This window comes from Taudactylus pleione, unplaced genomic scaffold, assembly GCF_031769625.1.
Source record: "Taudactylus pleione unplaced genomic scaffold, aTauple2 ptg000109l, whole genome shotgun sequence".
NCBI classification, from domain to species: Eukaryota; Metazoa; Chordata; class Amphibia; order Anura; family Myobatrachidae; genus Taudactylus; species Taudactylus pleione.
Window position 1 is genome coordinate 6,000,214 of NW_028284511.1, and position 16,131 is coordinate 6,016,344.

The 16,131-nt window shown below is 44.5% G+C and overlaps 1 protein-coding gene across 2 annotated transcripts in view; it reads left to right on the plus strand.

The window, feature by feature from the left end:
- The window catches only part of CHID1 (chitinase domain containing 1), a 580,147-nt gene that overhangs the window by 26,346 nt on the left and 537,670 nt on the right, over window positions 1-16,131 (plus strand). For both annotated transcript variants that reach the window (XM_088471050.1, XM_088471051.1), the window contains exons 4-6: window positions 10,537-10,669; window positions 15,220-15,264; window positions 15,522-15,628. In XM_088471050.1, coding sequence (XP_088327176.1) covers window positions 10,537-10,669; window positions 15,220-15,264; window positions 15,522-15,628 — 285 coding nt within the window. The remainder of the gene's footprint in view (window positions 1-10,536; window positions 10,670-15,219; window positions 15,265-15,521; window positions 15,629-16,131) is intronic.

The following is a 16,131-nucleotide window of genomic DNA, read 5'->3' on the forward strand; positions in this document are numbered from 1 at the left end:
AGCCACCCTGTGCTGTATACGGAGATGGGTAAATAGTTCACCAGATGGCAAATGGAATTGGGATTGTATTTGAGGCAATGGAATGAGTGAGGTAGAGCTCGAAATGTCTGCAAGGGTCTCAATCCCTTGGGAACGCCAGATCGCTACAGGTAAATCTGGTATCAGACGAGAGAGCGCGACCAAATATAAAGATTTAGCTGGCAATTTAATACATTTCGACTTAAATACCATATCATCCCACATCTTGAGGGAATCTAAAACTACCTTGGGAGTATGTTTTGATAAGGGGCGCATTTGCTTGGGAGTCCAAATTAAGTAATCATTTAACAATGCCCTTTCTAAGTCAACCCATGGTTTAGTATTGGGGGGGAAGAGACCAGTCACTGATTTGTGATACCAAACATGCTGACTGATATGCATCTAAGTCTGGAACTTGCAGCCCCCCCTGTTTTTTTGGTCTAGTCAAGTGTTGGTAAGCTAACCGAGGAGTTTTACCTTTCCAAATGTAAGACGCTATCAACTTACGGGTCTGAGTTAGGTATCTTTTTGGGACCAAGAAAGGAATAGTACGGAATAGGTACATTAATTTCGGCAGTATCGACATTTTAAATGCCGTGAGGCGGCCCAACCAGGAAATCTCAGAACCCAACCAGTTATTCAATAATTCCGCTATATGTTTGAGGATCGGAACCTAAATTTATCTTAGCAAAATCATCTAGATTATTTGGTATATTAATACCAAGATAGAAGAGGTAGTCCGATTTCCATTTATAGCTATATTGGGCTTGAAGACGAGACAAAACTGAATCTGATGTGTTAAAAGGCAGAGCCTCGGTCTTAGTTGTATTTAGCGTACATAAAGACGCTGCACTATATCTATCTAGTAGTCCATGAAGGGTGGGCAGTGAGACAACCGGGTTAGTAACAAACAAAAGTATATCGTCTGCAAACAGACATTATTTGTGAGAAGTCAGGCCAACATCCACCCCAGGGAAAAAAGTGGAATTTCTAATTGCTGATGCTAGGGGTTCCATTGCCAATATATACATTAAGGGTGAGAGGGGGCAGCCTTGTCTAGTACCATTCCTGATGTTAAACGGGGAAGATAAAAAACCGTTACTAAAAACCCTGGCTGTAGGATTACTGTATAAGGCTTTAATAGATTGCAAAATTAGACCCTGAAAACCAAGGCGCAGCAATGACTCGTAGAGAAACTGCCAGTGAAGGCGATCAAACACCTTCTCCGCGTCTAATGATAGGAGAATGAACTCCTTGCGTAGCCACAACATCAATTCCACCAAGTTAAAGACTCTGCGTGTGTTATCCGATGCCTGTCTGCCACCGACAAAGCCCACCTGGTCCGGATGGATCAACTGAGGGATCAGAGGGGATAAACGCGTGGCTATCAATTTAGCGTAAATTTTAATATCTGAATTGAGTAAGGCTATTGGACGGAAATTCGGGCATGAAGTAGGCGGCTTTCCCGGTTTAGGCAGGGTAATAATTTGAGCTTCTAGCATCTCCGCCGGAAAAGTGCCCCGTCCCGAAGCAAAATTAAATAAAGATGTGAGTATGGGAGAGATAGTATTGGCAATATATTTATAAAATGAATTAGTGAAGTCATCCGGACCAGGGGACTTCCACGTAGGCAATGCCAGAGTTTCTTGTTCTGTCCGTGGAGCATTTAAAGCAGCCAAAGACTCTTCCCCTAATTGAGGAAAAACAAGATCCTGTAAAAACGAAGATATGGAGGCATCAGATGGCTGAACTGTAGTACTATCAGTATGTAAGTTATATAGTCCAGTGTAATAGTTGGCGAAAGCAGTGGCGATCTCAGCAGGGTTGAGCAGTTTCTTATTATTGGAAGTAATAAGATATTCTATTCTATTTCTGGCCTGACGCTTGCGTAGTTTACATGCTAGGAACTTGCCTGCCATATTCCCCAGATTATAGAATTTCTGTTGGAGTTTAGTTAGAGCAAATTTCATTCGGGCTAGAAATAACTTTTGTAACTGATTTCGGATAGAAACCAGCTCCCTTTTAAGGAGATGGGAAGGGCGAGCCCTATTTAAAGACTCAACCTGTTCTAAACGTAATTCTAAATTAGATTGTTGGAGCAAATATTGCTTCTTAAGTCGAGAACTCATTTGAATGGCCACACCACGAAGGACAGCTTTGAGAGCACACCAATGGGCTGGAAAGGAAGTGTCCTGAGGATTGTTTGTTGCCTGATACGATGTCAAGGCGTCCACTAATGGTTGAGCTACCTCGGGAGATGACAATAAGTGCTCGGGAAAGCGCCATGGTCTAGGTGGAATTTTAAAAGTGTGACCATCCCAAGACCATGTTACAGAAGCATGGTCAGAACAGACAATAGGTATAATTTTAGACTGGCGTGTGTGTTGAAGCGAATGTTTATCTAGTAAGATCAAGTCAATTCATGAGTAGGTATTGTGTACATGGGAGAAATATGTATAGTCCTTCACAGATAGAGAGCGAACACGCCACACATCATAAAGGTCATGTTCCGCCATGAGTTTCCGCAATAAAGTGGATGTATCAGTATTACCACTACTCGTTCCAGAAGCAGGAGATGATGACTTATCTAACCTAATATCTGGGACTAAACTAAAGTCACCCATTATGATTGTATGGCCATGCCTAATCTGTTGGACAGCCTCAAATACCCGTCTAAGAAACGGGATTTGGTGTGTATTGGGGCCATATAAGGAGACTAAAGTGACCTCTTTGCCATCCATCTGACCAACTAATACCAGATAGCGGCCGCTCTTGTCTTCCAACTTATTAGTAAGCACAAATGACAATGAATTATGGAACAACACTGCCACACCATTTTTTTTAAATGGACCATTAGCATAGTATGCAACTTTGTACCTCGTATCTCTCAGAAACTGAGGGGCTAAAGACGAAAAATGGGTTTCTTGTAGAGCTACCACTTTAGCTTTGTACCTATGAAAAGTTGACAAAGCTAGCCTACGTTTATTAGGCGAATTTAAACCGTGAACATTTAGCGAAAAAAATTTAACCATAAATTAAAAATAGGGACATTGCATTTGGAGTGGTGACCCAACATAGCAAGCAAAAAAAGAATGTAATGATCAATGGTACCCAGGGAAGAAAAAAAAATATAGACACACCAGGAAAAAAGACACAAATAATAAAAGAGGAAAAATAGTGGGAGAACCGAAATAGCCCAAAACATTGGGGCTACAGTGTTTGCCGTGGAGGTAGGAAAACGGCAAAACCAATAACATGGTGAGGAGTGGCCTGTACCAAGACCCACCCATGCAGTATACTATTAACTGAATAGAAGTAGAAACAAAAAAAATTATAAAATTATATAGAAATAACAATATTAACATACAAGTTGGGTGAATGTGCGTTTCAACCACTCGAAGCCTCATATGTAATTCAAAACGCACATCACCCGCTTTCTTTGCAAATAGCACAAAAAAAGGAAACAAAATAAACATGGAGTCGCTAAGCCCACTAAGCAACGAGAATAATAATATTCGGTGAGACAGCGAAATATTAATATCATAAAACATAGCTATAGAACATTGATTATACGTTAACCAATCATAACAGTATAGAAGAGCTAGACCACAACATAAATCTAGAAAAGATAGTAAGATACCATTTATGTGAACTCTCTCCCCAGTGATTAATAGTAAAGTAGTCTAATAAACTAACATACTAATCACCGAAACAAACAGTGACTACTCATTACAATACAAACATAGGCCCTCATTCAGAGCCGTACGCTCTGAGCAGAGCGCACGCTCTGAATGAGGGCCGGTCTCCATGAAAATGGAGCATCCTCCTGGACGCTCGTATAGCTGTGGGTCACCACCCACAGGCTATACGAGCGTGCATTTTGATGGCCGCGATGGTCGTGACCATCGCGACCATCAAACCTGCGAGCCGGAGCCTGCGGTTGAGGTTTTCAACCGCAAGCTCCGGAGTGATTTTGGCTCTATCAGAGCCAAAATCACTCCCACTGACATCACTAGTGATGTCAGTGGGCCGGCTTCTGACGGGAGGCGTTCCCGTGGGAACGCCCCCATCAAGGAGGCACGCCCCCGGCACGCCTACCAAAGGGGGCGTGCTGTCAATCAACATCGACAGCACGCCCCCTTTGATCAGACACAACGAGCGAAGGACTTTCCTTCGCTCGTCGCGTCTGGCGCATGCGCACGATGGAGCTCCCTCCGTCGTGCGCATGCTCAGTCCAGAACATCGACCCACTTGCGAGCGGACAGCCGCTCGCGAGTGGGTCTGAATCAGGCCCATAATGAGGTGCAGGAAAATAAGACAAACCCTATAAAAGAGATAATTATAATCAAACCCAAAACCTCCGGACCAACAGAGGGTACATCACTGAAATGACTCTAGCAGTATCATCACTTTAAATGAACAACAAATACGTAACATTGTCACGTAGCTTTAGACCAGTCCTGGGAGACTTGACCGCTGGGCCCGGGACCACGAGCAGGAACGGTAATGTCCCATTCTGCCAATGGGTTCATTCCAGCTTCTACAGTGGAAATAATATAGAAAAAGGCGAAATAGCTGACCAGGAGTTTTACACGGAAACCCCAGCAATAAGTGATGTCATTATCCCTTAAAGCTGCAGTGATCGGATGGAATGAGCGCCTTTTAGACAGGGTAGCAGCCGATAGGTCCGGAAATATTTGCAGACCCCCAAGGGAGTCAGTGCCTTCAGCTTGATGTGCAGCATACAGGATTTGCTCTATGAAATGAAAAAAGTGGACACGCAATAATGTATCACGGGGAAAGTTGCCTGTTCCTGTTCTGTCGATTATCAAGTCCTGGTGAGAGGCTGTGGGTATCAGTTTAGGGAATAATTTAGAAACGTACTCTGGCAGCTCCATATTTGACACTGAATCTGGAATGCCCCAAATCTTCAGATTATTTCTTCGTGATCTATCCTCCATGTATGCCATTTTATCTCTCATGGACGATACTTCAGCTTGGAGATCAGCGTGAGCTGTGAGAAGATCATTATGTGACACTACCAGTTCCTGCATTTTCCCCTCCAGATGGTCAGTGCGGCTGCCCAGCCCCACAAGATCAGCCCAGATAGATTGTATAGAAGTATCCACACCTTTCAGCACATGAGCACAGAATGCCGCAAAAACTTGAAACATTGCTTGGGTAGTAAGAGGAGCATTTACATCCAAATCTAGGCCCAAATCGGACGGAGAGACCGTATCTCGTGTAGCGAACATGGAAGCCGGACCATATGCAGGAGAAGGCAACTGTCCCACTTTGGATACAGGGGCAGCCGGAATGTGGATAGGAGTTGGTAGTTTGTGTTGTCTCATTTTCTTAGACGGCATAGTAGAGGATGAAAAGTAATAACAGCCAATTAAGCCGAAAAGTCGTGGCACAGCTCGTTTTAGGAATAGCGACTCAGGGAGGGGAGGTCACTGCATGGGTGGGGAAGGCATTATCCAGAGAAAGACATCATGTTTACATCAGGTTTATTCACTTCATAATAGCTGGCCACTGGTGAGTAGTAGATATGTAATTCCCAGCTTCCACAAGCCGGGAGTCAGATAGTAAGATGGTGTCTGTCACTGAAGGCAGGGGACACCGGTCATATCCAGAGTTGAAGAGACGTTCCCTGTGAAAAGGTAAGTATCAATGGGGGCATATATAGGTGTGTCAGCAGTGACTGGGACCAGAGTAACAAATCCCCGAGTGCCAAAACCCCGGGAAGGACTCTCCGAAATATGACGGGGACAGGACTCCACTTTAGCTAACTGCCTCAGTCTCTGCAGTAGGCCTCAGCGTCAGGGGCCATCAATTATTGTAAAAGGGAGCACTCTGAGGGCACAGGACCGGGGACCTCACAGGGAGCACTCGCTGAGAGGGGGAGGTCCGCTGGGATGCCACAGCAAAGCCCTTTATAGCATGGGCTCCAGGGAGGTATTTGTATCTTATGGGTTTGCAGCAGGTTAGATAGGCTGGAAAGTGGAGGGGAAGATCCTATGCACAGCTCAGAGGTGCGAGCCTCCCTTACCCCAGGCATCGGTGCTTCCGGTCAGTGGATCCCCGCGGCGCCTTCAGCCAGCTTAAGCCGATTTTCCTCTCTTCATCTGAGGACAGCCGCACAGCAGATGTCTGTGGGTGGAGCGGAGCAGGAGTCAGCGGGACGGCTGGTATGTGTTCACCATTTTCGCCGCTTTGAGGTGTCTCCACCGGGCGCCGATGCGAAACTTGAGGCCCCGGCTTCAGGGAAGGGACCAGGCCACAACCCGTTAGTGCGTAATTAGAGCAGCCCGGCTCCGCAACTTCGGTCCCCGGGTATGCAGAAGGGGCAGCAGGGACGGATACAGGCAGTCTTGTGTCTCGTATATCCCTCACAGTGCCTCACTTAGCAGATTTTTCATAAAAAAACACGTCCAGTCGTAATGGCTGTCAGGCCACTCCCCCCGTCAACAGTTAGTTCTAGTTAATCTGTGGGGCTGTGTCACCCCCTGGACCCTCAGGGCCCGGTACAGCTGTGCCCCTAGTCCCCCCTATTGCCAGGCTTGGATGTGGATGGGAGTGAGGAGAGGTGGCAGGTAAAGATGGGAGGGAGCAGGGCTTAGTGGTGGGGTAGTAAGACCATGCTGGGAGACAGATGAAAGAAAATGGAGGAACGGGAGAGGTGGGGGAGGAGACCAGAAGGGTGTAAAGGAGACAGGGGGAGCAGGAGATGGAGAAAACTAGGTGAGAGGAGAGAGGTGGGAATAGGTGGTAGAATAATGATTGTATAGCTGGAAGTAGGAATGGATACCATAGTGCAGTGCAGTTAAGGTGTCAAAAAATGCAGGTAATTGAACAGTGTTGGTAAATATCTAAGCACAACTGCAATAGTGTATTATTAACAGGAATAATGAGTAGTTGTTATGGGAGCAGGAATAAAATGCTAAAATAAACAGTGTTAAAAGTGCATAGCTCCTTCTCCTTCAAACCGCACATTCAGCACCTCTCGCAGTCCTGCCGTCTTCATGACAAAAATATTTCCAGGATCAGAACCTTTCTCACCCTGGATGCTACTAAAACCCTCATCCACTCACTGGTCATCTCCAGATTGGACTACTGTAACCTATCTGGTCTCGCACCTCTCCCCACTCCAATCTGTCCTCAGTGCTGCTGCTCGGCTCATCTTCCTCTCCAAACATTTTTTCCTGCTGCCTCCCCCAGTGACGTGCAGTGAGGTAACTGGTTGGGAGACACTGGCTAGTATCAAAGCCAGAATTACGGATAAATATATGAACCTGAGGGTTCATTTGGGCATTATACGAAGGTGCTGCTGTAAATTTGGTGTGTTTTGATCAGGGTTGTGCGGAAAATGTAGACAGGGGAGGCTGTGCCTCACCTGCCATATACTTTTTTTCTACAGAGCTTTGACTATAAAAATGATTAGAATAATACGAAGAAGATAATTATAATATTTTTGATAAAATTTTTATAGTAAAAACTGTGGCATATATCCAAGTATGTTTCTCCAGCCAATTAATTACTTACTCCCACTCCCATCTCCAAGATTTTGCCCGTGCTGCACCCTACCTGTGGAACTCTCTCTCTATCAGACTCTCCACCTCACTACAAATCTTCAAACAGGCTCTCAAGACTCACTACTTCATCAAGACCTTCCAGCTATCATCCTAACCCGCTACTACATGCTCTTTCCTTCCTGTCTACCCCATCTGTGGTTTATCTGCCCCTCCCCTTTAAAATGTAAGTGATTATGAGTGGGGCCCTCTTCCATCATGTGCTTCTCCTTACTTAAACTTTCTGCTACTCCTTACTCCCCACATGAGTACCTAACACTTTATTGCTGGCTCCCTGCGGCTTATTTTGAGTGTTATAATCACTAATGCAGCAATGTGTATAAACCATGTCCTGCATTGTATTTTCCTGCATTGTATTGTAAGTCACTGGTTTCTTGTTCACTTAATTGTTTATGTACTTTGTAAGGTGCTGCGGAACACTTGTGACAGCATATAAATAAAGGATGATAATAGAAGGCGAATCTATGCTAGAAAGCAATGGCAATGATAATTGTTCAGTGATGTATTTTTAGAAAATTCCACAAGATGTCCCTCTTGTACCACATAAGTGTTTTGGTCTGATGCATCCATGTAACAAAACTGGGAAAATGTTCTTGGAGTCTTATTTAGAGTTAGGAAGAAGTCCAGCTGGATGGTGTTATTTTACACGTTGGTAAAACCATGTAGATGTGCACAGGGTAAAAATGTAAAATGAGAGGACAGATTTAGAGATGGGAAGAGGTGCCTGTAAATCACAGTTAGAAAAGAGAGGTGCCCAGTATTTCTACGCTATATGCAAAAGCAGACAGTGTTTTCCTCATTGTGTTTGCTGCCCTTACATCGCATGGTGCTTTGGACCTCACTCAGAGTCGGTTGAAGCGGTCGTACGCCACCGATGTTCGCTATACTGCGCATGCGTAAAGTTCGCAATGCGCGTGCGCAAACTAGCCGCTACGATCAGAAATTTCTCTCTCCTTGAACACAGCCAGGTCAGTAGTTTGAGTGACAGATTGAGGCGTTTGTGGGTGGTAACAGGGGAAGGTGCTTGAAAACGGGGGAGTGGAGATCCGAACGCAAGCGTGCCTAATTATGCGAACAGCGTTTTATGGGAGTGCATACGGTTTATGGGAGTGCATAATTACCAAAGTAGCGTCATGGCACATGTGACATGAGAGGTTTTTACACTGACATGATCGTAGAGCTTAAGAGAGGGTATGGTCAACCTTAAGCTCTACGACCAGTTCCGATGGTTCCCGATGGTCTTGATTAATCCTTATATGCCCGGAGATGACGTACAATGCGTACGAGAAGGGGGCGTATTTTTTTGTCTTCCGGTCGCTTCCTCCCCTTGGTCGGCCCGTTACCGATCCGAACTTAGGGACACAACTTGCGAGGGAATCATATGCATATCCGGCCCCTTTTCCCGTACGACCGTGCGGCCGCTTCGACCGACTCTGAATGAGGTCCTTTGTCCAGATGTAAATACACACCCTTTACCTGGATTTGCTCCTGATTCTAAATGAATCCGTTCAGGTTTAGCTACAGTTCAATGCAAATATAGGGCCTGATTCAGCATGGATCGCAATTGCAACAGTGTACGCAGATCAGTTGATTAGTGCGTACTGCGCATGCGTATGCACCGTACAGCGTATGTGCAACAATTGCACTGCGATCACGCACTGTAGAATCCATGGCAGAGTGAGTGACAGGCCATCATGAGCGTTTGGGGGTGGTGACAGGGGAGTGGTTGCAGAAACGCAGGTGTGCCAGTCCATATGAACACCGTTGCATGGTCGTGCATGAATTAGCCATTGCGATTACCTACGCAGCTAGAGTACTCACTGCGTGCGACGTGACTTGCAAATATTGGGGCACTTTATATTAAATGATGGTGGCAATGGTGAACGCACCACAAAATAAATTAGACAACAATTTGATTCCATTTAATTATGTTCAAGGTCACTTAAATAAAACCTACACAGAGCAATGTGCCAGACAACATCCCCTATTTCAGAACTCTTAACGATGACCTATGAGCTCTAATGAGGGCCATGCACTATATATTCACACCTGGCAGGTTATGCAGTCTGTGATACACAGCTAGAACCTATAGATTGCACTAGGGTGAGATGTACTAAGCTCTGGAAAGTGATACATTGGAAAGTGATAAACTACCAACCAATCAGCTCCTGTCATTTTTCAAACACAGCCTAAAAATTACAGTTAGGAGCTGAGTTGCTGGTAGTTTATCACTCTCCTATTTATCACTTTCCAGAGCTTAGTACATCTACCCCAGTGTGTTGTATAAGATCTTCCCTTCACATTATGACCAAACCCTATCTTGCAACTTCTTGATTGATTATGTTCATGTTAAAATGTCACTGTATAATAGTATAATGGCATCTGACCAAAGAACATTTTCATCGTCCTTAAATAAGCAGTCAGTTGTGGGGGTATATGTAACAGCCTGTGGACTTCAGGCATTGCCGAGTTCTGTGCAAGACAATCTGATGTTTTAAAGTAACAGTCATTTAAAAGGCAAAACCATTTGCCCGTAGTATGTAGAGTCTGCCTACTTGCACCTTAAGTGTTTGGGCATGAGGTCATTTCATTTAGGGGCAGGTGATGCCCCCAATGTGACTGTGTTGGAATGCTGGCACGCTACATCACCCCTAAAATTGTGCATTTTAGTTTGCAGCCCCAAAGTGTATATTAAAATACATGCTGTTGGGCCTACTGTACACATACTGTACACATTGTGTCATCCCACATCTACGGCATTGCACTTAATTGAGTTGACCCTGTTGAAATCCCTCATCTGGCTCCATTACCCTGCGTGTAGTAAGTAATTGAAGATTCTGAAGCCTCTTGACCTTTTGTGAAATCCTTTTTCTCCAGTTTATTAATCTCTGCTAATGATTGCTGCAACGTCTTCTTTTTCCCACAGTGGAATGGTCATGGCTATGATATTGCAAAAGTATTTGCATCCAAATTCACGCTGGTCTCTCCAGTCTGGCTGCAGATCAGAAGAAAAGGCAGACAGGCTTACCAGGTGACCGGACTGCATGATGTGGACCAAGGTTAGCATACCTGAATCTCCAGCCATTTTCATTACAAACAATTATATGTGCAGGTATTACAAATTGAACTGTTAGCTAGAGCTATAACAGACATATTAATAATTAATACGGTCAATATTATAAATTTCAGTGCTCTGGGACATGCAAGGCCAGAACCACCCCCAGTGATTTTAAGTAATGGTATTATGTGTGTACTCAGAGCCGGCCTTAGACAAACTAAGCAAATGCCTAGGGCACCCAAGCCCGCCTAGGGCCGGCAGCGGTTTGGGGCATCAGTTGCTGGCTGGGCAGAGACTCTGGCAGCTGCTACTGTCACTGTGCAGCGTCCATGATCGGAGCTCAGCTGACAGCTCCGATCTGGCCTGGCAGCAGCAAACAGTGAGCGGGCAGCGGTGGTTTGCGGGGATGAGGCACCTAGATGACAGCTAGTGGTTAGGGCGGGTGCTGTGCTGGGAGAGGGGTGATGGGTGCTGTGCTGGGTGAGGGGTGCTGTGCTGGGACGGGTACTGGGTGAGTGGTACTGTGCTGGTAGAAGGGTGCTATGGTGGGTGATGCTGTCCTGTGATCTGTACTGGGTGAGGGGTGCTGGGAGCGCAGCACAATGGGGAAGGGGCCACAGCACAGTGAGACCATGCCCCTTCTGTGAGGCCACACACTTTTTCAAGATGGTATGGGGGGGCACCAACCAAAATCTTGCCTAGGGCACTAATTTGGCTAGGGCCGGTGTGTGTGTGTGTGTATGTGTATATATAAATAATATAATGTATATGTGTGTGTGTATATATATATATACATATATATAAACAATATGGTACAAAAGTTTTAGACAGGTGCTGGAATGCTTTAAACAGAAGTGTTAATAGTTTATTTTTATCAGTCAACAAAATGCAAAGTGAATGAACAGGAGAGAATCTAAATCAAATCAATATTTGCTGTGACCGCCTTTTGCCTTCAAAGCAGCATCAATTCTTCTAGGTGCACTTGCACAAAGTCAGGGATTTTGTAGGATTATTGTCAGGTGTATGATTGACCAATCATACCAAACAGGTGAAAATGATCATCATTTTCATATGTAGGTTGAAACACAGTCATTAACAGAAATGGCTGTGAAGGAGGGTTAAAACTGGGCGAGGAACAGCCAAACTCTGCTACAATGGTGAGGTTGTGGAAGACCGTTTCATGTCACAGGTCATACACCATGGCAGGACTGAGCACAGCAACAACACACAAGGTAGTTTTTCTGCATCAGCAAGGTCTCTCCCAGGCTAAGATTTCAAAGCAGACTGGGGTTTCAAGTTGCACAAGAAATAGGCAATGTTGAGGACTACAGTGGTTGGCCAAGGAAACTTAGGGCCTGATTCAGAGCCGAACGCTATTTGCGCTCGCTCGTTCAGAAAAAGGGGCCGGCTATTTAAATTGAGCGCTCGCTCTTTGCGGTCTGTTGACGCCTCTATGTCTGAGCGAGCGAACGAAACATGTGCTCGCTATTTTGTAAAGACGCCCCCTGGCCGCTCGCATCATACGTCATCTCCGCTATTTAGTAGATTAATCGAGTACATCGAAAGGCGTCTGAACTGCTTGCAGTGCTTGTAGTTGGATTTTCCTACCGCAATGATGCGAACAGTTCAGGCTAAGAGACAACCAAGTGACGTGGTCGATGACGCTGCTTTGTTAATTATGCACACCCTTAAAACGCCCGTTTTGACTGTTTGCCACGCCTGCGTTCGGATCTCCACTCCTCGTTTTCAAGCACCTTCCCCTGTTACCACCCACAAACGCCTCATCCTGTCACTCAAATTAGCAGGCACTCGCAATTTTGCGAACACACGTTTTCCGACCGCACTGACTGGTTGGCGCATGCGCATTACGACCCATACGCATGCGCAGATGTGCGAACATCGCTCGGAGCGAACGAGCGGCCGCTTACGAGCGGCTCTGAATCAGGCCCTTAGTTCACCGGATGAAAGAGACATCTTGCTCACTTCCCTTCGAAATAGGAAGATGTCCTGCAGTGCCATCAGCTCAGAACTGGCAGAAACCAATGGGACCCAGGTACACCCATCTACTGTTTGGAGAAGTCTGGCCAGAAGTGTTCTTCATTGCAGAATTGCGGCCAAAAAGCCATACCTTCGATGTGGAAACAAGGCCAAGCGACTCAACTATGCACGAAAACATAGATACTGGGGTGCAGAAAAATATCAGCAGCAGGTGCTCTGGACTGATGAGACAAAATTTGAATTATTTGGCTGTAACAGAAGGCAGTTTGTTCACCGAAGGGTTGAAGAGCGGTACAATAATGTGTCTGCAGGCAACAGTGAATCATGGTGGAGGTTCCTTGCAAGTTTGGGGCTGCATTTCAGGAAATTGAGTTGGGAATTTGGTCAGGATTAATGGTGTCCTCAATGCTGAGAAATACAAGCAGGTACTTTATCCATCATGCAATACCATCAGGGAGGCGTCTGATTGGCTCCAAATTTATTCTGCAGAATTAAGAACTGTCTTAAAGAAGAACAAGGAGTCCTGGAAGTGATGATATGGCCCCCACAGAGCCCTGATCTCAACATCATCGAGTCTGTCTGGGATTACATGAAGAGACAGAAGGATTTGAGCAAGCCTACATCCACAGAAGATCTGTGGAAAAGTTCTCCAAGGTGTTTCTCCATGCTGAGTTCCTTCAAAAACTGTGTGCAAGTGTACCTAGAAGAATTGAAGAATTTATGCTGTTTTGAAGGCAAAGGGTGGACACACCAAATATTGATTTTGATTTAAGGAGCATATCAATTAAACGATAAATTGGATGATTTGAACGCTATCGTTCATCGTCCGCAGTATTGTTCAGTGGATCTTCCATCATCGACCAGCGATGCGCGCTCCCGCTAGTCGTTGACTGTATCTTTCATCACCCGTACTTGCAGGGCAATCTGACAATATTGTCAGGTTCTGCAAGTACGGGGATGAGGGAGGGTGACGTCACTGAACGATATATCGTTCAGTGTGGGTGCTCAGTGTTGTTAATGACATTGAGCACATCACTGCTGGGAGAACACTCGACGATATCGCTCATGGAGCATTTTGTCTAGTGCAGTGGTTCTCAAACTCTGTCCTCAGGACCCCACACAGTTCACGTTTTCCAGGTCACCCAGCAGGAGCACAGGTGAATTCATTACTCCCTGACACATTTTAAAAGATCCACAGGTGGAGATAATTATTTCACTTGTGATTCTGTGAGGAGACCTGGAAAACATGCACTGTTTGGGGTCCTGAGAACCGCGTTTGAGAACCTGTGGCCTAGTGGATAACCGCCTTTAGATTTCTCTTCTGTTCATTCACTTTGCATTTTGTTAATTGTTAAAATAAACTAATAACACTTCTTATATATTTTAAAGCATTCTTACTTCGCAGCATTTTTTCCACACCTGCCTAAAACTTTTGCACAGTACTGTGTGTGTGTGTGTGTGTGTGTATGTATATGTATGCATGTATGTGTGTGTATATATATATATATATATCTATCCCAATCCAATGGAATTCCCACTGCATCCAGAATCAGAGGTGTACAGGGCAATGCACCATATATACGTCACTTACAGTATTTCCAAATTGACTGCTAATATCTATAAAAATGAATAAGTCAAACTGGGTAATAAGCAATGGCATCAGAACACTATGTTTCTACAGATATTCGTTACAGGACATTGTATATAATCTGATGGGATTAGCTTCAAATACAGCAGTCATTGCTCAGACTTTGGGACATAAATTAGCCTTAATTATAGGAACTGTGCAGCAGAATTACATTGGCTTTATGAAAACAACAAACCTCTTTTTCACTCCTCTCCATCAAGTGGACATCGAGGCTGCTTTAACCCTCCATCACTGTAGCGATTTAGGACCTGATTCGGAGATGTTTGCAATAATAATTGCTAACACAGAGCAATTGATTTGCCATGGCGCATACGTGCAGGGGGCACCGCGCACATGCAGCAATTGTTTTTTGATTGCGCTCAGACAGAGGATCCATTCACAAAGTGAGTGATGGGTAGTTAGTGTTTGGGGATGGCTAGGCAAACGCAGGCGTGTCTGACTGTTTAAATGCTATATCATAGGCGTGCATAAATTAGCTATTGCGATCTCCTTCGCAGAATGAGAGCTCTCTGTGTGTCAGGAGAGCTACAGTGTTTGCTGCTGGTCAGACTTGACTTACGTGAGTCGTGACTGCCTCATGTGAATCGATATTACCGATGTTTGCGATGTTGTACATTGTCTGACGGATGTTAGAAGGCAGCAGTGGGCGTCCCTATTCTCGGCTTTGCAAGGCATTAGCATATTTTAGCAACTGCGATCCGTGAAAGAATGCAGTTGCGATTGCATTAGCATAAATCTCTGAATCAGGACCTTAGTACATAATGATACACCGTCTTTGTACTGTAGAGTTCCTTTTGCCATAGCCAGTCACTTGGCATCGTTTCCTATTAGCCTGCACCACCACAATATATTAATACCAATTGTGTGTACATATAATGATAATTTATAATTGTTATTTCCTTTAGGGTGGATAAAAGACATCAAGAAGAATTCAAAAAGGACAAAACTCGGTAAGTTAAATGACACATTTTCAAGGAGATACCATGGTGTGGTTTGGGATAAATGATGCTGAAATTGTGATGTGGAAGAGTCTGCTAACCTTATTGCAAAATAGGTAGTCAACAAGGAGTTCAATGTGCATGGAGACCTATTAATGTTCACCGCTGTAATGTAGGGATTTGTGAGCATGATTAATGTGGTAGATTGCATGTAAGTCTGTGCCTAAGTACTTGGTACAGTTTTATTTATTGCGTCATCTGTATTTCAGTACCGCGGATCCTTTTTGATGGGTGGAGTTACCAGGACTTTGAGACCGTATTCAGTAGTGAAGATGAGATAGAGGATCTCTCAGATGCCATGGTGCAGAGCGCAAAGGTTAGGATACATTTCCCTTAGGTGTTTACCACATATCATACCAGTGTTATTTATTTATTAACCGTTATGTACAGTATGTGGCAAAAACTGTCTTTAATACAAGTTGGTTAAATCAATCAGACTTAACCAAGTTGTCTCTGACCGTTTTTGTCTGTTTTACAGCATTTGTGGGCAAATGGACAATTGTCATTTGCTCCCACACATTACTAGATTTTACTTCCAACCAGCCAACTAGTTGGCTGATTGGAAAGATAATTTTTAGTGGCCAGCTTAGGGTTCTTATTTTTTTCCGGAGCCAAAGTAGTTTATTTATTTTTTTGGAACTTTTTACATTTTACTTATATTATCTGTACCTGAATTGCCCTGAACATCCTCACGTTCCTGTCTCTTAATGTGATGTAATCTTCAAATAATGTTGTGCACTTTCCTCTATATCTATATCAAGCATTTTTATTTTCATAAAACTATGTAGAAACTGCAGTTTTTCCATATTGTTATGAATG